The 22,889-nt window shown below is 41.1% G+C and overlaps 1 protein-coding gene across 1 annotated transcript; it reads right to left on the reverse strand.

Moving 5' to 3' along the window:
• Positions 1-1,202: 1,202 nt before the first annotated feature.
• LOC121931365 (C-type lectin domain family 4 member E-like) lies at positions 1,203-22,434 on the reverse strand. The gene is made up of 6 exons (XM_042469052.1): positions 22,122-22,434; positions 18,750-18,866; positions 8,900-8,995; positions 5,444-5,595; positions 4,997-5,142; positions 1,203-1,698 (listed from the first exon to the last, which is right to left on the reverse strand). The coding sequence occupies exons 1-6, from the start codon at positions 22,186-22,188 to the stop codon at positions 1,536-1,538; spliced, it is 741 nt and encodes a 246-aa protein (XP_042324986.1). The 5' UTR covers positions 22,189-22,434; the 3' UTR covers positions 1,203-1,535.
• Positions 22,435-22,889: the final 455 nt, after the last annotated feature.

Below are 22,889 nucleotides of genomic sequence, written 5' to 3' on the forward strand. Positions count from 1 at the left end.
GTCACTCTAGGTAATTGGTTCTGTTGTCAAACAGCTCTTACTATCAAGATATTCCTTCAAATGCTCAATTGAGATATACATTTCTGTAATAAAACTATTAGAGCTGCAGAGAACAAACATGCCCCCTCCTCTCTGTAACACCCCTTTAGATATTTAAAAATTGCAACCATATCATTCCTCAGTCTTCTCTTCACCAGACTGAACATGCACAGCTACCTCAACTTCTCCTGATATATTTTGTTCTCAGTTCCTCTTATCATCCTTGTTGCCCTTCTTTGAATTTGCGCCCCTTGTTTATATCTATCCTTCTGGATTCTGCCAGACCCAGAAGGAAAGCACCTTTCCCAGGTGCTAGACACAGTGCTGCCCACCTTGCCCTCCCCTGCACTTCCTTTTGGGGCAGGGAAGGGAAGGCAGGGCAGTGGGTAGGAACAGAGGGCAAACTGGTCCCCTGTGGAAGCTGGTGGTACTACTATCACCCAGCCACCCCTTCCAAGTCTGGTAGGGCTGCTGGCTGGATGAAAAAGGGAGAAAATGGTGGAAGTGGCAGCCAGGGGAGTTTATCACACAGGAGGGAATCAGCCAAATCCAGTGCAGAAACAGGATTAAAATCCACAAAAGCAAGGATTGTTTTCAGATGCATTGAGCATTAATCCAATATTAACCCACACAGAAAGTGGACAAAATTGGCCACTTTTTACTTTCAGGAAAATCCTGAAAGTAAAAAGCAGCTGATTTTGTCCACTTTCTGTGCGGGTTAATATCGGATCAATGCTCAATGCCCCCAGTATGCCTGAAAATGATTCCACTTTTGCAGGATATTCCTGGAATTTAAATCCAGTTTCTGCACAGGATTTGGGCACTTAGCTTCCTCCATAGATTCTTTCTTATGGGGAAGGAGAGGAGTCCATGGCTACCACTGATGCCAGCAACAGCAGTACCTCCATTTCATGGCAAGGCCAGCAGCCTTGCAAGTGTCCAGGAAAGCAGCCAATGGAACTGCTGATAAAGGCTGAGGCCAACTTTATAAACAAACAAATACAAGGCTTTGCAGCAGCAAGAAACCAAGTCCAGTATCACAGTACCAATCCAATGACCAATAGAGCAGAGTCAGGGACAAGCCAAGGGTACAGGATTCTAGAGAGCAGATCAAAAGTCCGGTCCAATGTCAAGGGTTCTATGTCAGTCCATAATTCAGGAGGCAAAGTTTCAGGCAACAAAATCCAAGGGAGTCAGAGCAAGATGCTTTCCCCAGGGAATGCATATAAGGTCTGACAAAGAAGCTCGGTGTCTTGCAGCTGTTTATAGCCCAGTTATTAATCACAGCTGTTTCATGATTGCTAGATGTTTCTCATATAACCTCCTGGATTGACGGAGGCATACCCCTTCTGTTTTTTTCTGGCTGAAGGTAGGTACGACTTCATCCTGCTCCTCCTGGAATCTCTGCTGGGGAGAGGCTGGGATGCTGAATCACAGGCTCTGCTGGAACTAGAGTCACAGAACTAGAGTCTGGTTCTACTGCCTCTGCTGAAGACTCACATAGCTAGGACCTGGTTCATCTGAGTCCTCCAAATCCTTGGCCTGGCTGGCCATGACAGCAAGACCCAGAAGAGGAAGCTGGGCAGCAGCAGCATCCAACTCCCATCAATAGCTTCAATGGGTGGATGGCAGAGGGGGTTGGTTGGGATGTGCGCCAGGCTGCAAGGTGATCAAGAGAGGAAAGATGGATGGTGAGCACCTCTCCTTGTCTGCTGCCCCTTCTCCTTCCACTACCTCTTTCCCTCTCATCCTAGCTGTTGGGGGCATCAGTCTGGGTGGAGCTGCTAAAATGATAGTAGCATCCTCTTCTGCATCTTTCCCCTACATTCTGGGGCCCCAGACTGGAAACCCTTCTGTCCCTAGGTAGAGGGAGGCAACCAAGACTCTTCAGCATCAGTGGCATCCCCGGCTGGGGTGTCACCCAATGCAGGGGCCAGGGCTTCTGGAGGCAATCTAAAAGGGCACTTTCCCCACCTTGCTGATGCAGCGCATAGAATGCACTACAGCAGTGAGGGAAGGAGTGTGCTCGGCCCTCTCAGCAGCTCCCCTGGCCATCTGAGTCTCATATGGCTATGGCCATGCAGAACCTGGAAGGCAGTCTCCTACACACACACACACACACACACACACACACACACACACGGTGTATTACACCAACGGGTGTCATACAGTGCAGTCTGCACGACCACATCCCCCAGTGACATCAGCAGCTCCCACTCACTAGAGCTATGAAGTGGCTTCCTGCCTGGGGATAATAGCATGACTTATCATACTGAGGTAATACCAACCCTAATAATATCTCTGGTAGCATGAGGTTCATTTAGTTCTGCACATTTGAACTCATTTTCATTAGGTGGTACATGACTTTCCCCTTATCAATATTGTTTTAAAATCTGGTTTCCTACTGATGCATGGAAGCACGCCGTTCTCTTTTGGGTGAAAAAACTGGTACAAAATAGTTGTTGAACAATTGTGCCTTTTTGTTCTGATCTGTTAGCATTTTACCATCCTTACTGAGCAGTGGCTCCACCATTTCCTTGGCCATTCTTTTGCTTCAAATGTATCTGAAAAAAATACATTTTGTTGCTCTCTGTCACTTTCAACTCATTCTGAGATTTGGCTTTACTTATACTATGCCTGAAAGCCTGGGATACACAGCTGTACTCTTCCTTCGTTATTTGTCCTTCATTCTAATCTTTATACATAACTGTTTTGTTTTGTTTTTTCATTTCTTCCTTGAGTTTGCTGTTGAGCCATATTGGCTTTTTCAGATATTTCCCATTTTAATTCTTTCATAGGATTGCTTATCATTATGCTTTTTGCAACTCTTTCTTTTTTAACCATCTTTGCTGGGTGTCCTGAATTTATTTCCTGAATTTGATAAAATCAGCTTTCCTGAAATCTAAGGTTTGTGTTTGACTATACAGTCCTCCCTCCATTTTTACGGTCTTCGGTCTCGCGTCCTTCACTTATGTGCAGGGGGTGAAAGGAGGAGGAATGAATGGGGTGCGTGCCCATGGCGCATGCCTGCATGCTCCCATGTGCTTGAGCATGGGCTTGAATATAAGTGAAACTGTTTTCGTAAGGGGGTCTGGCACGGATCCTCCATGGAAAAGGAGGGGCAACTGTACTCTTCTTTCTTCTACCATTGTGAATTATAGCACTGCATGGTCCTATCTATCTAAAGCTCCATAGTCCAAGGTGACCTGACACTCAAATGCCTTCACCTTCCTGTCCAAAGTGTTATAGTCCAAAGTGAGCTGCTCTAAAGGGTTCTTGGCAGCGATGCCCACATGAATAAGGAGAATGAGGTACTGAACTGTGTTCTTGATGAATTTTGGGAAGTTGCTAGCCTCATATCCTAGATATATGACCCAAAAAGATAGCACACTTCTCAACATCTTGTCAGACTGGTAGTTTACTCAAAATGGCTGAGCAGTGAGTCTCCTGCCATCCGCACTTTCTTTTCTTTTCTTCTTATTGTGGATGCTGGTTGCATTGACTCCTTCCTTCGCATGTAGTACCCCTCGTTGCTGGTTTCCAATTTTTCACTGCTGCTACCTTTACAAATATTTTGGAAATGATTGCTTAGTTGGAGCAGTTCTGAACCCCTCCTATATGGTCTGCTCCTGATGGTGACTGTTCTCCAGGGTGCTTCCCTACTGTTACAGCCCTCTTTCATTTTCTTTGGCAGTTTCTTCCTTTGGTCCTGTAGGATCAATTCACCATGTGGGGCATCGCAAATGATGGAGACAATCTAGATCTCAAAGGAAGTTGCTCTTTGGGTTGGTAATGGAATTTAAATTTTATTTCTTGAACTTTACAACACTTTTGCCTCTTAACAAAATGGCTAACATCACTGTACAGTCGCTTCTCCTAACCTGCAGATCTGAGATCCACAGCCTTAAATATCTGCGGAGGGGTGACCTCCATGATTTTCAATGACCCGCATGCATGAGATGGTGACCCATTCAAGCCTATGGACCCCCCACGAAAATGGAGGGCCAACTGTAATTTCCTTTCTTCTGTATAATTTTAACACCTTTCTCTGAAAAAGAAGCTGGTGGAGCTTTGAAAGCTTACAACACATATTTTGTGCATTTTAGTTGGCCCAATAATGCTGTCTTATAGATTCTGGATGTTGTACTTTGCAGTATGCCCAGCTTAACAACCCCTGGATATAATTTCTCCACGAGTTTGCAGAGAAATCACTGGACTTTAGTCTTTATTAGCCTTTAAATAACAAAACATTATAGTGGGATGTCTTTTGTAATATGCATTTACTTTGCTTGTTGTTGTGTGCCTTCAACTCATTTCCAACTTAGGATGTCCTTAAGGTGAACTTATCATGGGGTTTTCTTTGCAAGTTGTTCAGGGGGAATTTGCCATTGCCATCCTCTGAGGCTGAGAGAGAATGACTTGCATAAGTTTCTACAGCTGAGCTAGCATTCAAGCCCAGGTCTCCAGAGTCATAGTCTCATGCTCTAACCACTGCACCCTGGTGGCTCACTGTTTACTTTGTAGTCATTGCTATTTTGTTTACACAACCACTCTGCATATGTAAAATATATAGGCTGAGATACATGGGAGATATATCTTGGAGATGTAACCACACATCGTACTTATGATCTCCCAGTTTGACTCCTTAAAAGCCACCTCAGAAGCCAAGCAGCCACTCTAACCAATGGGTTCTGATGTATGGCAAGAGGAATGCTGAAGGATAACATCTCCAGCTCCCTCCTGCTGCAAGCCACAGAATGATGGTCAATTGCAATAGAACAGTTACAACTCCTACAATAAGCACACTAAATCAATGTGAACCTTTTTAGCCCACACTTGTGTACGTTTCATTGCTTCAGTGGTTCCACTTTCATTACAGCTAGCGACTGGATTTAAGGTCTCAAAAAGCTCAATATGCATGCTAAATATTACAACTGCTACTAATATTATTACTCACGTTGCTGCAGGGTCAATAGGAGTCTGGTCCACCCATTGCCATCTACCTTTCTCCTCTTGATCACTGAGTCCAATACAAAAATTTTCTGTTTGAGGTCTTTCCTGTTTCATCTGAAGCCTTTTCACTGTCTGGTTCCTCAGAAACTCCTAGATGAAAATTTGAATCAACTTTCAGATAATTAAAATCACAGAGCATTCTAAAAGGGGAAGGTGCCTGTAGAGCTGACATATTTGTGGACCTTTTGTGTCAGTGCTGGACACACTCTCCATCTTCCAAAGAGAGACCACAACAGAACACCCCTACACCACCACCACCACATTTGGCATCATGCATAAAATAAGTGTACAGGTGGACATAACAGATGCTCTTCAGGATATGTAAATCTGGAAAATCAGAGAAGGGGTGTTTGTTTCAATTTCCTGGGAAAATAAACCTGTTGTAAATCACCTGTTCTGTTTCTGAATTTATCACCACTAAGTTGGAGTCCATATCCACACACTTCATCCTGCTGTTATTCCATGTAGCTGTATCCTTAGAGAAACTGTAGCATCTGGATTGAAATTGCTGCCAGCCTTCCTTACAACATGACAGCTCTTGTTCTGTAAGAGAAGAAAAGAGGAAAAACAGAAGATTTTCTTGCATCTAGCAACTAACATAATTTCTTTCTTTCCAGGCCTGTGTCCTTCTGTTTTATTAATCATATGACATATATACGTAGTAATAAATTCTGTTTTGATCGGTATCAAATCAAAACATAAGAAAACAAGACAATTTTATTGGTTTTCATTTCTATCATGAACAGGACAGCTCATGGATCTTGCCCAGTCAAAACCAAGCTTTTATCTCCACCACCACCACCACCACCACTGCTACAAATTGAAATGTTTACACTATAATTAAAATATACAAAATGTCAATATTAAAAGTCAACATTTAAATAGAATTAAGCTTTTAACCATATTAAAACCATGTAAAACACATACTGTTTGCCTTCCATAAAATGATTTTTAAAAAGCAGTTTAAAACAATACAGCATCCCCTTAAAAGCCCTTTCCTTAAAAACTTTTAGTTCTAAAAGCCTGTTTGAATAAAAAGTCTTCACCTCCTAGAAGAAGGATGGTGAGCAGGGAACCATAATAATTTTCCTGGAGGTTCCAAAGTCTAGGGGGTCATTCCCACTGGCGGGATCAATCCTTCATGATTCGCTTCTGCTCTGTGTTTGAAAGCGATTCTAAAAAAAGAACCAGTCCCCACTATGAAAGGGGATCTTTACTTTACCCCTGTCTAAGCGATTTAATTTGCCCCGATTGTTGTCCCCACTGGTAGTGCTGTCTCAGAACCCCCCATCAATCATCCGTGACATAAGCAGCTGCCCGGTTTGGAAATTGGGGGGGGGGGGAGACTGAGAGAGTGTGATGCTCAAGAGAAATGCAGACGCTGAAGGGTCAGAGGATCAGAGCGGTGTGAGGGGGAGGAAGAGGAAGAAGGGGGTAGGAGGAGGAGGAAGGGTCAGTGACCCAGGGAAGAAGGAAGAGGGGGATGAAGGCTCTGGCAGGGTGGAGGAAAAGGTGGGGGCTTGGGGCCCGACTGAGGAAGAGGAGGAGGAGGAGGAGGAGGAGGGAGCCTTGGAAAGGGAGGGCACCGGCATCCAGGAAGGCTTGTAGGAAGGAGGACAGGGCATCTTTTCATTACTTTCTCTTTTTTTCTAAATACAATTCATCGATTAAGCAATAGAGTGATTTAACACCTTTGCAAGTAGTAATGTAATGTAAAAGTTTATTCGGTCATTGACCAGCAAGTAGTTGCTAAACCATTCTGTCGCTTCATCGATTTTTTTTAAGGAACCGAAAGTCACACCAATAAATGACAAGACAGCACCGGGGTGGTGGTGGGGCGTGGAGGAATGACATGTCCAAAAAAAATGGGGAGGGATGATAAACAACCCTCTGTCATTAGTCCCTCCTGTCCAGAAGGCTGCAGTTCCAATCTGTTGTTCCCACTTGTTGAACGCTCTTTGGAATCACTTCCCCCCCCCCCAAAGAACATATTTTAAACTAGCATCTGAAAAAAGCGGTTCTTTTGCCTTTGCCTCACTTCATCATAACAGATTTGATCACATCACGACAGGAACCGGTTTCAAATGGGAACGAGAGCCATTGAATTAGCTCAGCGATTTGAATCTTTTGATAGTGGGAATGCGCCCTAGGGACAACTACTGAGAAGGCCCTACCTTGTGTATCAACAAGCATACCTATGAATAAAACATGCAGGGTTAGGGTTAGGGTTGGCCATTTAGCAAATCCAAACAAAAATCCACCAAATTTAGGAAATTTGAATTTGCTAAATGGCCAACACAGCTACCCCTCCATGTTTTCTGGATTATGAGATACCACATTGTAGCTGCAACAGAGGAACCCTGAAGAGAGCCAGTGGACTGAGACCTTCAACCAAGGTAAAACCATTTTTTCTTCTTCTTAAATTGGGACGGGATTGGCATGTTTTACCTCTACACCTACTAAATATTCCTGATGCAAAAACATGGAGGCTTCTTGAGAAATCCATTGTCCTCTGCCTAGAAAGAGGCCTCTAGCCTTACAGGAATGGAGACAGATTGGATTGCAAGAAAGCTGTCCTTGTTGAGATGCAAATGGACTGTAAATTTCCTGGACCTTGAAAATCTCCCACATGGCCAGAAAGAGGAGGTGCCAACCTGCAAAAGATGCCCTTCCCATGCCATCTTAACTAAGCACGGAAACAAAAGAATGCAGGCATCTTACTAACATCTCTAATTTTTCTCCTGTTTGGTTTGTAACATCTTGCCTGATGAAGAAGCCAGTATTATTATTATTATTATTAACCTTTATTTATGAAGCGCTGTAAATTTACACAGCGCTGTACATGCAATCTTTTTAGTTAGACGGTTCCCTGCCCTCAGGCTTACAATCTAAAAAAGACATGATACAGAAGGAGAAGGGAGTGGTGACGGGAAAGGGTAAGAGGTCCAGCAGTTCCTCTCAACCTCCGAGGCCTGGACCAAGGCAGATGGACTGGAGGGAGGGCAAGGCTTCATAATGGATGGTTAATCCAGTAGAGCTTTGAAAGCTTGCAACAAGTATATTGTGCATTTCAGTTGGCCGATAAAGGTATCACTGTTTAGTGGATTTTTGTTTGAACATACTTGTTCAAACAGACTGGCAGCCAGTGGAGCCATTGGAATAGAGAAGTTGTACAAACCATGTAACCAGCCACAGTTAATACCCTGGCTTTGTATCAGTTTCCAAACACTCTTCAAGTATGTACATGTAGTGTATGTTACAGTGATATAAACTAAATTTTTAAATTGTACAGTGAAGTTCTTCAGGTTGATTTTTAACACAATAATTGATTTAGTGTTCTTTACCTTTATTCTAATCTTTGATATTAGCCGTTCATAGTTTGTGCCACAATTTGCTCTCTGTCTTGTTTTTGTAAAGAGACTGGACCGGCTACATCTTCTGCTTCCAGTTACATACTGCATTTGATTTTTGTATTGGCCATCAGGTTATGCCCATACACACACACACAAACACACACACACACACATACTGGTATCTTTGCTTGCCTGAAGAATGTAGTGTTTCAATGAATAAATTGTCACATTGCTCCTTTGGCACAGCGTTTAGACACGCTGTGCCAAAGGAGCACAGAAAAGCTGCTGACGCCTTGGCAAAGGTGCCTTTCTGCCAGTGCTAAAAGGAGTGGCATTTTGCTGTTCTTTTTAGATTTGCTCTAGTCTCTTCACACTGTGATCTATTGAATAAGAATGGTTTTTGAGTTCATTCACTTCACTTATTTTAAAGTTTTAAGATTAAACCAGATACAAGCGTGGCCTTCTGTATTTCCACCCAGACTGCCATTACTAACCTGACCCTCCATGGCTTTTCAGCAGGCAGTGCCATTCTGTGGAATTTGAGGGCAGGTTCTTGTGGGGGGTCTTCTTCAGCCATTCCTTGGGTGATACTAGAGAAAAAGAGCAGCTACACAACATCTTACCATACCACAGAGTTTAAAAAGGTAACAACCTTCTTTCCCTGGCACTGTCAAGCAGTGGCATCACTAAGACTGTTATTACCTGTTGTAATAACTCATGTGTCACGTCCTGATTAATCTGCTATCACATCACAACATACAGAATATTTAGTAATGTTTTTGTACTAATGTTATTTATAAATTGTAATTCCCATATATCATTGAATGTAATGGTAATAGCTGTGACATAAAAAATAAGCAAAATTAAAATTATACCTTTAAATTTAATTAAATTAAATTGGCACAGTGGTTAAGTGCCTGTACTGCAGCCACTCACTCACAAAACATTGGGGCTCAGGCTTGATTCAGGCTTGCATCCTTTTAAGGTCACTAAAATGAGGACCCAGTTTGTTGGGGGCAATTAGCTTACACATTGTAAAGCGCTTAGGGAGAGATTAAGTGCACTGATGAGCGGTATAGAAATGTACTTGATATTGCTATTGCTATATACAATATCATACACACAGCCTAAATGTATTTACATGTAAATAGTTTCATGTACTTAAAGTTAAATGTTTGGGAAGCAGTGGTGTCACACACCCGAGTGTTACCCGATGAGGTCTGCATCTCCCACACCTCCCTAGTGACACCCCTGATGTCAAGCTCTCTTTTTTCTAATCCTAAATTAGATCACTTGGATTTGTTAGCCAGCCCTGTATTTCCTACAGTACCTTGGTTTATATATATATTTTTCATAGTCTTGACCAGCATATTTTTTCATCACTTTGTTTCTGTAGTAATTCATCCCAAAAAATTATGAGATTCCTCTCATCACCACCATTATTGCCTGTAACTGCAACATGCAACTATTGGGTATTAACTCTGCTCATATTCTGGAGTTAGTTTACATAAATCCAGTTTCCAAAATTAGAATTAGATTAGTCAGCAACATAGTTAAGGCTTCTCCTACAGATGGAAGGGACCTCCAGAATAATCTGATCTGAACCTGTGCTGATGCAAGAATTCCACCATTATAGTTCCACTGAAAGATAGCCATCCAACCTCCCTGCATATAGTTAAATACCTCCAGTGAGGGAGTATCCACAATCTTTCCAAGTCATCTGTTTCCCTACTGGCTCATGCAATTAAGAAGTTCAATGTAATTTTTTTCCCCTTATGATTTGGGGCTTACCCTGTGGAGTAAGAAAAACATATCACTCTGTTTTAGATCACCTTTAATGGTAGAACTCTCCCAAGCTAATTTACATTTAAAAAGCAAACAATACAACAATGCATACAATAAATCAAAAACATCAAATGCAAGCAATAAAATAAATAAAAAGTATAGTCCACAAACATCAGTTCTGTAACTAAAAGCATCACGCCAAGAATGCAATTCAAAAGAAAGTCACCATAGAATCATAGAGTTGGAAGAGACCACAAGGGCCATCCAGTCCAACCCCCTGCCATGCAGGAAATCCAGATCAAAGCATCGCCGACAGATGACCACAACAGATACTTCACAGTATTCCTGAAGGCCTGTAAAGAAAGCACCTAATGAAAGATTCAAGACCATTAGCGAAAAGCCTCTCTCCCTATCAACCTAGGCCTCCTTGTGGTGGGCCATGGAAATGGTCTTTGTTGATGACAGGCAGGCTGATACAGGTGAAGAACATCAGGTAGCTCAAGCAGATCCTAACATCCACACTCTGAACTGGGCTAATGGAGGGAGCAACCACATCCTTGATTTCATCCATATGGAGTGAGAGATGATACTGGGCCTTTGTATGGAGGGAGCAACCACATCCTCGGATTTGTCCGTATGGAGTAAGAGAAGGTATCAATGGTAAGCCCTCGATACTGAGGAGCCAAGTTCACCTGATTCCTTCTGTACAGAGTAAAGAAATGGTATCGATGATGGGCCCTTAATAATTTCCTCCAACAGGAGTGTCACAACAGTCTGTGGTCAGTAGCAATGCTGGTCCAGTTATTACCCAACATTTCTTAGTCCGTATAGGAATAGGTGCCACACAAGACTGCCTGAGGGCCAATCGATCCAACAAGTTCAACAAAGAGGATCAAAGTAGGGTAAGGAACAAGAATCAGATCGCCCATCAGATTAGATCATTTTCCTACTGCCCACGAAGCCTCAGTTAGGTTCTGCTCATACAATAGAGCTGTTAACCTAACCTCAGTATCACAATCAGCCGATGCCAAGCAAAAAAGGTAAGACAAGCAGGCAGCCATTTAACTCCAGTATTTTACCAGAAATCATGGTGTTTCTCTTAAAATACAAATGAAGAATGAAGAAGAATGAAGAAATAAACACTAAAATGCAAGACAGATCCTGTCAAGCACAGAACGTAAAGTCTTACAGGAAAATTGAACTATGAAGTGTTCCTCGGGCGCTGATGCTGTGGCAGACAAAAAGGAACTGAGGACTTAGGCAATAAGTGAGCTGGTAGGTTGCTCAAAGAGGGGCAGGACTACTGCCAAAACACTTAATAGCTCTAGAGGTTTCTAGGCATGCTCTGTCAATCAATCAATCTTTATTTACAGTCAATAGACCCATCAAGACATATTATAACTTAAAACCAAATAAAATAGAAGGATTACATATAATTTAAAACCATATAAAATAGAAAGGTTACATAAAAATACAGGAAGTTTACAAAAAATTAAATTATCAGATTGAGTTGCAACACTGGAGAATTATTTTAGGTGTATAATTACAGATTTAAGGTATGTTGCCATTAGTCTGACCCCTTTTTGATAATTTGGTCTCTCTAATTGTAACAGCTAAAGACAAAAAGTTTGCAATGGACAAGGTAGTGTTCATGCATTTGTCTTGCAACAGCATTTTGATATAAAGCATTTCAGAATAGCCTGGCTTACGGCTCAAGGGGACAGTCAGCTCATTGTGGCACTGATTATAAAAGGTAGATGAGAACAAAATGTGTGATAGAGTTTCAACTACTTGCCATCCACAGGGGCAAAATCTTGCTGAGGTGGGTAGCCCAGCAAACCTACCAAAAAGTAAGTTAGAAGGAAAGGCATTGAAGGCAGTAGAAAGAAAACAACACCATGCACCAGATGGATGGACTCAATTACGGAAGTCATGGGCCTTAATCTGCAGGACCTGAGCAGAGTGGTGGAGGATAAGGGGTCTTGGAGATGTCTCATCCACAGAGTAACCATGAGTTGAGGTCAACTCAAAGGCATCTAATAACAACAACGTGGAGAGTAACTCTGAAGAGCAGAGTAATGACCAACAGTTAAACAAGCAACCCGAAACCTGCCCTGATAAACCTATCATTCAAGAAGATGAAACACACAACTTTGTGTACAGAACTCACTAGGGTCAAGTACCTACATGTAATGTCTGTGTCTGTTACTTCAGCTGTGACTACAGAAGCAAGTGCTACTGATGGAATTAATGGAGTTCACTACTTTTTCAGGAACATTTCAGAGAACAATAAATACACCTACTCTCTTCTGAGAGATTACTGCTTTATGACTAGCACATTGACGGAGAAGATTTTTGAAAAGATGAATAAACCTAACCAAACTATATGTGGGCTCCAGTCAACATGATCTAGAATCTGTGAATAATTCATTGTGCCCTACTAATTGCTGCTCCTCCTAGTGAGAAGACTCAGTTGTTATCCAAATGTTAATAATGATAATGCTGAGCTATTTACAAATGACTCACCTTCAGACAAGGCTTTGGATTACTCCGCTGAAATTCTACAGGAAAATCAATTTACCTGCCTTAACTCATTACTCTGCAAACAATTTGGTGAAGAAAAAAAAACCTATTGTCTAGTGGATGAGCAACAGTTACAAAATTTGTTCCCTATACCAACTAATGAGTCCACTCTGATTACTTTAGATGAATATTCTGAGATTTGTAATTCTGATTATATTGGCTCCCCTACAGAACACACCACTTCAAGGCAAGGCTTCAGATTATTGGTAAACTGTTGACTCTCTTCTATCCTGCTTGAGATGCTGTAACAGAAATGAAACTCTAGGCACACCAGAGATGCCAACTTTCAGCACTAAGGTAATTATCCTCAACAGTAGCTAGCAGTAGCAGAGTGCAGAAGCACCAGCTCAGTTTTCAGTATTTGGCAATGGACTGACCACACTTGAATAACTCACAGAAACAGTTGATTTCTTCCAAGTGCTTGGAGGCTCTTTACTTCCAGCAGTTGCAATATATACAAGATATTTATATATCTTATATATTCAACTCAACTTCTGCCTAGTTCAGAAACTTCAATTGGTACAAAATATAGCTGCCAGACTGGTCATCGATACATCCAGAGCCAACCACATAACACTAAGCTTAAAATCTCTTCATTGGCTGTCTATCAGTTTCCGGGTGCAGTACAAGGTGTTGGTGATGACCTTTAAAGCCCTTCATAGATTGAGTCCAGCTTATTTGCAGGAGCGCCTTCCTCCATACAATCCACCCTGCACACTCAGGACCTCTGGGAAAAACCTATTGCAGCCAAGGGTGACCAGGTTGGCTGAGGGCCTTCTCATCTGCAGCTCCTAAATTATGGAATGATCTGCCAGAGGAGATCCATCAGATTTCCACTTTTGAAGCCTTAAAAAGGCTGTTAATACAGATCTCTTCTGGCAGTCCCTTCCAGATAACCGCTCTCCCTTCCACTGATTATTGATAGCTCCTGTCAACCCCACGAAAGAGCATTCTAATTTTAATTAATTTTAATTAGTATTTTATATTGTTGTTTTTATTTTGTTATGTTTTTAGGGTAGGGAGGGAGGTTGTGGATTGGGAATTGCCCTGACTTTTAAATGTATAATGTATTTTATTGTTATTTTTGTTTTCCGTAACTCGCCTCGATCCATAGGGAGAGATGGGATATAAATAAAAATTATTATTATTATTATTATTATTATTATTATTATTATTATTATTATTTACACTCCTCTTGACTCTCATTAACTTACTTCTTCTCTATTCAAACAAACACCAATACTCTTCAGCCAACGCACCAACCTTTCTCCAACCATCAACAACCCACACATGTGTTGGATCTTAGTGTAGTTATATAGAACATATTAACTAAGGCTTGTCACCTGGAGCTACTTAACACGATGCAATTCCTATTGTAAGCCTTCGGATCATTTCAAGTTCTGTGACTTAACAATTGTAGGGTTTGCTCTTTTCCATTCCAGTATTCTCTGAAGATGCCAGCCACAGATGCTGGCAAAAGATCAGGAAGAAACTGTTCTAGAACATGGTCACACAGCTTGAAAAACCGACAAAAACACAATTGTAGGGTTGTTTATGCTTCCAACATAAACAACCCTACAAATCATCCTATTAAATTGGCATCTCCTATTTCTCCTGTACACTCTGCCACTCTAAAAACAATGAGGAGCTCACTATTCTGACAATATATTACTGGCAGGTGGAAGATGAGCACAGCTCCCTCTTCAGTAAACAAATCTTACTCCAAAATCTGCAAGAAACAACACAGATACCACAGCAGTGGCAAGAGATTGAGTTTCATAACATCTTTGTCTAAAATGGACATAAAGGAATAGTCGAACTTGATTTTAATAATGCTAGAACTAGCAGAAAGGCGAGGAATACTATACTGCTCGCATTGAATCATGAACTATTAGTTCAGGATGGTTCTACAATTCCCCAAACCTTTAATTCCTAAGAATAGCAGGACAAAAATAAAAAGCTGAACTGAAAGTACTACAATTAATTTCACCAATAAAATGTAGCCCTCCTAAGAAGATATGAAGAATTGCTACAATTTTCATGAAGAAGGCATGCATTATAAATCATATCCACCCTATCATAAAATTAGACTGTGGCTCTCAGAATTAAAATATTGTACATACAATCCTACAAGAAGACTGTGTCTAAATGTCCAATCAAATAGAAATTACCTATCTCATAGTGATGCAATTGGTAAAGGTTCTTGCAATGCTAGTATATTTATGCAAGAGGTTACTAATGAGAAATATGTTCCTATCAGAGTTTCCCTTGTATGGGTCATCAGTGGGAGTGCTGACTATCTACTCTCATTAATGAGCAAAATAGTCTCACAATAGTATCTTGGAATGTTGCCTGTTGGAAACATCATGGAGGAGACAAAGCTTTTAATGAAACCTTTGTGGCATTTTAAATCATATGTTTGCAAGTACCATGGACTACGGATGAGGAAATATATAATCTAAATATCCCAGGATACCAAATGTGGATGTTTCCTGCTTTGTGTCCAAATTACAGAGGAAGAACAGTAGGCAGACTGGAAAAATTTGCTTCCTCTAAGTTTTTTATTTACTGTTCTATGGTACAGTTTATTACAACTCCCTCGTGGCCCAGAGGATTATTTGTTTAAAACTGACCAATATTGTTTAAGGAGGGTATCTGCATTAGCCAGATTTCAACTAATGCCATCAGCAATAGTAGAGGGCAGATTTGCCCAAATCCCATATTAATTCTGTTTCTGATACTGTGGTTAAAATAAAATTGAAGATCTTCCTCACTATTTATTCAGTTGTTTTTTTGTCAGCTGAAAATAGGAACAAATTCTTCTTGGGAACCTTACAAATTAAAGATTCCTGGCCAGCAAGTTGAAAGATTACATTCTTACTCTACAATAAAGATCCCACTATACTTTAGAAGAGCTGCATCTTTTCTATTGGCCTTAACTAAGAGCCGTATCGCATTATTGAACAAACCCAGCAGGCATTTCTGAGAAGCAAGGAAAAAGAGAAATGAAAGCCTAACTTATTGGGTCACAGGAAAAATGCAGCTCATGCTGACAAATCCATATATGGTATACAGGAATGCAAAAGAAAATACATAGAGTAGGAAATTCAAGTGTTTGAAGAAGATACGCAGAATGTATAGTGCCATGGTGGCGAACCTATGGCATGTGTGCGCTCTCTGGCAAGCAAAACTATTTTGGAGGACATGTGGGAAGATGGGAGGGCAGGAGAAGAGGCCTTTAACTGTCTTCCGGGAAGTCTCACCCCCAGAAGACAGAAGTCTCGCTCCCCAGAAGTTTTGCTCCTGGCCTTTGGTAACACCCAGTGCCAGAATACCTTTGAGTTTGGGCATTCGGTCCCTAAAATGTTCGCCATCACTGGCATAGGGAATGTATGAAGTAGGTATGAAGAAGTGGGTAAATGGCAAAAGGGAAAGATATTTGAAGAGATAGATGAAATAAAGAATGAAGATGTAGAAAGTTAGAAACATTAGTACTCAAGAGAGGAAGCATTAACTGGAATGTAAAGTGCGTTTGTAGAAGGAAAGAGGGAGGATATAGAAGAAGGGAGGGAAAAGAGGGATGTTTAAAGGAAAGGTAAGAAAAGTATGAGAGAGATGAAATAGAAGGAGGAAGAAGAAGAAAGGATTTGAGAAAGGAGAGGGGGAAAGTTAAAAAATTAGATGTAAGAATCAGTGGCAAGGAAACAGTTAGTGGTAGGAAATCAATATGCAGTGAAGGAAGAATACAATGATTTATACGTTTTACATGGTTTGTTTTGTTTATGTTTTTGTAATGTGTTCTATAATAGCAGGTTTGTGTCAGTATGTGTATATTACGATGTGCAATATTTTTTAAAAGAAATTAACATGGAATTAAAAAGTTATTCACAGTTTTCTGTATAAGAAAACCAAATTCCAGCCACTTAGCACAGCTGCCTCCTCAACTGCAACTATATGCCTGAAATTTAGCTGTCATAATCCCTTTGGTATGTCTGCAAATGTCATCAGTTTCTGACAAACATAAAAATTATAGCTTTTGGATGATCATCAGTGATAATCAGTGGGAAGCAAAAAGACCTCGATTTTCAAATTGCCATTTAGATATGGAACTGAATAGAACTGGGAAGGTATCAAGCTGAATTTGGGCTGTTTTCTAAACCGGGCTGAATTGGATTTCAAATAAATGTTTATGGTCAATCATAGTTCTATTGTCCAATATATTCCACAAACTTTTTAAAAAAGATAGTTTTTTGTGGGTTTTTCGGGCTATGTGGCCATGTTCTAGAATTTTTAAAAAAGAATTAGGGCAGCTGTGTACAGAAGAGATGAGGAGAAGACAAATCCTCCAGTGGATGATGGCTGTGGCAACCTCATGGGCAAAACCGTGGGGTCGCGACCCTCTCTCTGGATAGCAATGCTCATCAAGATTGAGATGTTACAGTTCCGCTGGCAAACCACGGAAGGGTGACCCCCTCTCGAGATGACAATGCTTTATCCATAATCAGATAGATAAGTCCATGCTGACTTAGCTGGTCTTCACATCCTGCTTCCACTGCAAAAAGGGCACGTAACCTAGCAAATGATTGTAAGACAAATAACGGACTAATGTAAGCAAAATGACAATAAAAGGCCCAGCCAAAACCTGGCTGGGAAGGAGGCTTGTGAGGAAGCTGGTGAGGAGGCTTGTGAACCCCACTCTCGTCTCTGCGTCTCCTTGCCGCGACAGATGGCCTTATTTCTAAAGAGTCAACAAGAATCTTCTAACTGATATTATTCTTGCAAAGTATGTGCAAGTAACACTTTATAGACATTCATCCAACATGAAGTAAGGTGCTTAGCTCTACATGGGGCTACCTTTGTACCAAGTTCGGAAGCTTCAGTTGATCCAAAACTCTGCAGCCAGATTGATCACAGGAACATCAAGATCTGATCATATTACTCCAATATTAAGATCTCTTCATTGGCTGCCAATCAGCTTCTGGGCGCAATACAAAGTGTTGGTTATTACCTTTAAAGCCTTACATGGCTTGGGCCCAAGTTACCTAAGGAATTGCCTCTCCCTACACAATCTGCCCCACATTCTTAGAACATCAGGAAAGAAACTATTGGAATATACGAAAACTAGACTAACTACAACTTCCCATAAAGCGTTTATGCCAGGAAGTCAAACCCTGGTATCCACAGTCATAGTTCAGTTCTCAAACCACTACACTACTCTGGCACTGAACAGGTTTTTATACAGCAAAGGTTTAAATAAAGGAATCTTTACTGTGTAGAAACAAGCTTCTCCTCCCTTCTTTGGGAACAAAATATTAAGCAGCTGTAGCAAAATCATTCCACCACATTTCACGCAGGCCAAAAGGTAAGGACATGTGGACTCTGAGATTCTCATAGGAAAGCAAACAATTTGATTATCATCTACTGAAATGCCATGCTGACGTAAATACTGCAGTGCAGCCTCTTGCCTTTGCTAGCATTATATTAGCCCTTTCCATGTTTGTTTCAAACCTTTCTATGCACAACTCAGGCATCCACAACAATTTGATAATACAAAGGGTCACAGGCTTGAAGTCACATTCAGCTGACATATAGTTAAACCCTCCATGGTGAGAAGTCATGAAGAGGCCAATTGATTTCAGGAGCTTTGTTAAGTATGTTAATCTGAACACTCTTGTACATTCCTTTCAGACCTTCGTGTTGGATACATAATTCTATAATATGGACAAGTGTGCTTGGGACAGGTGGAGGTGGTTCTCACACATATCCTACCCCCAGTATGGACAGGGAATATAAAGAAGAGCCATGCTGGTGGCCAAGGATATCCAACATTCTGTCCTTGGAGAGAGGGAATAACTATTACTTTATCAGCTTTAGTGCTTACGCTTTTATATTATTTTTAAAAATTCATGTGGCTCCTTTCTTTGGGTTTTATCTAGTTGTCTGCTTGTCAGACTATTTCCACTCCTTTGTACTCACCAAGGATGACAATAAGAAGTGCAATGGACAGTAGGAGCAAAAATCCTGACATCACCCACGGAAACCAGGAGGGGATTCTCTGGAATACATTCAGAGGCGTTCTGGGCTTTGAAGATGCTACAAAGTTAAGAGACACAGACACCATGATTAAAGGTTCACATTTTACAAACTATATAACCTGTTGCATTCATAATCCAGATGCCTTAAGGAATGGTACAGTGATTATTCCCTATCAATCACTGGCATGCAAGTATATCTTTGCATAGTGAAACACAAGGAGACTTGGCTGTGTGATCTGGAAGCTAACACTGTGAACTGGAAGCTAAATGTGCAAACCACTTCTTAGCTGGTGGATTCTGATTCCATGCTCCCATCATACTCCCTCTACCTCCTCCTCCTAAAATTAATTTGAAAGCATATTGTGACATTTTAAGCCTGTGAATATTGGCGGCAAGCCAGCTTCCATCAGCGCACTCAGAGAACATCCTTTTCAAAAACTCAGAGGGGCAGACATTCCATGTCTAACATGAAGGGAGAGATAAAGCAGAAAACTAATAAATGGTTAAATCCAATTTTAATATAAAATTGAGTGCACCTATTGAATTGATGGAATTTACATAAGTGCTGACTTAAATTATGTTGCCTCAATGGGTCTACTCAATGGCAAGTACATTTCTATACCACTTATCAGTCAACTCGCATCCCCTAAGCAGTTTACAGTGTGTAAGCCAATTGTCCCCAACAAGCTGGGTACTCAATTTACTGACCTACAAAAGGATGGAAGGTTGAGTGGAACTTGGAGCCCTCCTCTAGGATCGATCTTACAGTGTTGTGGCTGCAGTATCAGCATTTAACCACTGCACCACCAGGACAGTAGGATTTAGATGGAGTCTAACTGTTGGCAAATGTATAGGCTGACTTCAGCACAATGTTAAGATATGGTTACAAAAACCTCATGCCAGCTCTGCTTTTTAAGTATCTTCCAGTTACAATACTAGCTTGTTGACATGCTTGCAGGTAGACAGGAATTACTGACATTTCTCATGGCATAAGCTCAGCCTGTCTGCCCTGAAACACTGCCCTAAAATAGGCAAAAGCCAACTACTTGAATCTCAGGGACAGTGATGAGTTAGTGGTAGTAAACTAATGCTGGGGATGGTGAACCTTTAGCTGTCCAAAGGTTGGTGGACTTCAGTGATATTTCATCACTGGCCAGGATGTCTAGGGCTATAACATCTGGAGGGCCACAGGCATGGTTTGGTAAAAGGGTAATGCACTTGCCTGAGAGCCAATGCAAATTGGTAACTACATATCAGAGTCAGATGGAGAAAAATGCATAAACTCCTTATGACTATGAATCATTTTTGGAAACAGAAAAACAATCACTGGCAGCTTTGTTATGAGTATTATTAACTGTCTGCAGGCAGTAACACAAATCTCTATCTGATCCCTTCATTGTACTTCTCTTGTGCTTTGGCAAAGAACTAAAAACAAACAAACCCCAAGTTACTTTCTTTAGCAGCCAGATATCTGAAGAATACAAATGTGCATACTCTGGTGTTAAATCACAAGGTATATGTGAATGTTTATATTTTAAATTATAACTTTTATTTGAGTGAATGTCTCTAATCCTGTTATAGTGTGGCTTCAGACTGTAAAACCCCACATAAGAATGCATATTTCCAGTAATCTGGCCTTCTCCATGTTTCTGATGGCTGCCACTCCCAAGTTATATTAAAAGTGATGCACTGAAGCCTTTCTTGTGATGAGCTTGGGACTCATTGTGTTCCTCTTGATGCTGGACAATCAAATGGTATCTTCGGCCGTGTACACGCTGGCCACTAAGGCTGGCATGGGGGTGGAATCGGGGCATCATGTCCAAATGACGCATGCTCTGACTCTGCCCTCAGAGTGCCACATGGGCGCACAGCATCATGGTGCTCCTCTGATGCTGCAGCTATACGATGCAGCACCAAAGGAGCATCGTATGGTTGTGGCAACATGGCTATGGCCCCCTTTCAAGGGCACAAAAAGGAGCTACTTTTTGCAGCTCCTTTTTGTGCCCTCAAAAGGCTGGATCGAGGCCATGGCATTAAGTTGCCATGGCCCCGATCCAGTGCGAAAAGGGGAGGTTGCAGGCTATCCCTTCGGGGCTGTCTGTTGAGCCCCTTCATCAACCTATTTGAAACAGATGTTCTAAAAAGAAAAGGCTCCTTTGCCTTGGCCCAAAAGCCAGCTGTCTCATACTAGAGCAGGAGTGGGCAAAGCTGATGGCTCTGGGGCCCACATAGATTGCAAAAATGCCCCAAACCAAACCAGAGGTAAATAGTGCAGAGGTGGGTTATTTGAAAAGTGAGTTATCTCTGCAAGCATCTATCAAAGGCAAATCACCCTTTTTTGCTAGGAAAAAAAATGGCATCTTGTGGGATTTGGGGTATGTTGATGGTTGAGGTAGCAAAAAGGGGGGATTCTGAGATGCATATTGCCTGTCTCTGGTCTAGATCCTCACCATTTAAACCTGGAAATTTGAGGTCAGGTTCTGACAATCTGCAAAGGTTTTCTCTCCTGAGTAAGCCCTGCTCAGGTATCTTCTGAGCCATGGTCATAAAAAAACTGACTTGGTAAATTTCAGAGATATACATTTATATATAACTGCGCAAAGAAACAGTAAAGTATCAGAGACTGGTAAATTGAGACACCCCAGGTCCTGGAGCTCTGCAGTTTATTTCTTAAGCTTTAACATTTCTCAGTGACTTCAAAGAAACGAATGACATGTAAATGGCAGAAAGATCTGCACTCTCTTTTTCAATATTGTTTTTGTGATCAGTTGCCTTTGACATATGAAAATATATTACACTGTATCAGAGAATTCTGTCCCCAGAGATGAAGTCCTTTCCTCACAATAGGACTGGATAAATGTCATCTGAAAATCAGTCCTAGATGCACTGTGCATGTTACAATGTCTGGAAGCAGTGTAATTTTTAACACTGCTAGTGCCTTTTCCCTAACCGCTTTTTAAAAACAATCAAAATCACAGTTTAGAGGATTGCCAATTTTTTCCGTGTTGAAGCCTCAAAATCTAAGAATTACATTAAAGCTAGTCATTTAACAGGGGAACTTTCATCACTATTAAATTTTCATAGCAAGAGGGTCTACACAATGGATTTCTGTCTGCTTTGCACCTATTCATTCATACAGCATATCAGAAAACAAGAAGGCTAGGATTTCCATATACAGTACTTGATTTGTTTTAAAGCAGAACAAATTAACAAAGATAATCTAATAATCTTGTTTCCTACTCCTGACCAAAGTTTTCCATTCTTCCTTTCCCTATAGACATAACCATCTACCCCACCAAATACCAGTCCTCACCTTTTGGATCAACAGGTGGAGGCGTTTTCATGAAGTTTATTTCAGCATATGTGACTTCTGTTGCCATCTGAATTCTGAAAGAGCCTTTCCAAAACTGATTTTTAAACTGCAGTTTGGGTCTGCTGAGTTTTTGGCGTGCTGCTGCTGATAATAAATGCAACCCTGAAACAAAGAACTTCTAACTCTCCAGAAAGCTCACTGCTGTCACCATTCATTCAGGAAGGCCAAATGGCAGAGGATGAAATATCTTGAGGCCCAGGAAAGGTTGGCTCTTCTGATGTACAGTATCTTCATTTGGAGAGGCTTGCAATGGCTGAAACTAAATGAAAAGAGGAACTTCATCATGGAAAGGGAAGTGCTACTGTTCCTTCCCCTTGTAGTCTAGCATGCATGCATACCCCAGTTATGTCTCAAGAAATTATCTTCTCTTTGCTCCACCCTAATCCTAACCCATCTACTTTCTATTTGGCTGCCCCTATATCACATATCACCACATAATGGAGGTGTAGTCCTACACTCAAGGCAGAACCAAAATGGTTCTGATACTAAGACATTACAGAGAGACAAAAAAGGACACAATCCTACATCAAATAGGCTGCCAAGAGAAGCTAAAGTGCCTTGAAGAAGTATTCACACACACACACACACACATTTTTCACTTTTCCACATTATACCATGGACCTGGAATGGATTTAATCGGCACTGGTGTCACTTACTATATGCAAGATATTCTTTTTTTTAATATAATCTTTATTTTCATATATAATA

This window comes from Sceloporus undulatus, chromosome 5 (assembly GCF_019175285.1).
Source record: "Sceloporus undulatus isolate JIND9_A2432 ecotype Alabama chromosome 5, SceUnd_v1.1, whole genome shotgun sequence".
Taxonomy (NCBI): Eukaryota; Metazoa; Chordata; class Lepidosauria; order Squamata; family Phrynosomatidae; genus Sceloporus; species Sceloporus undulatus.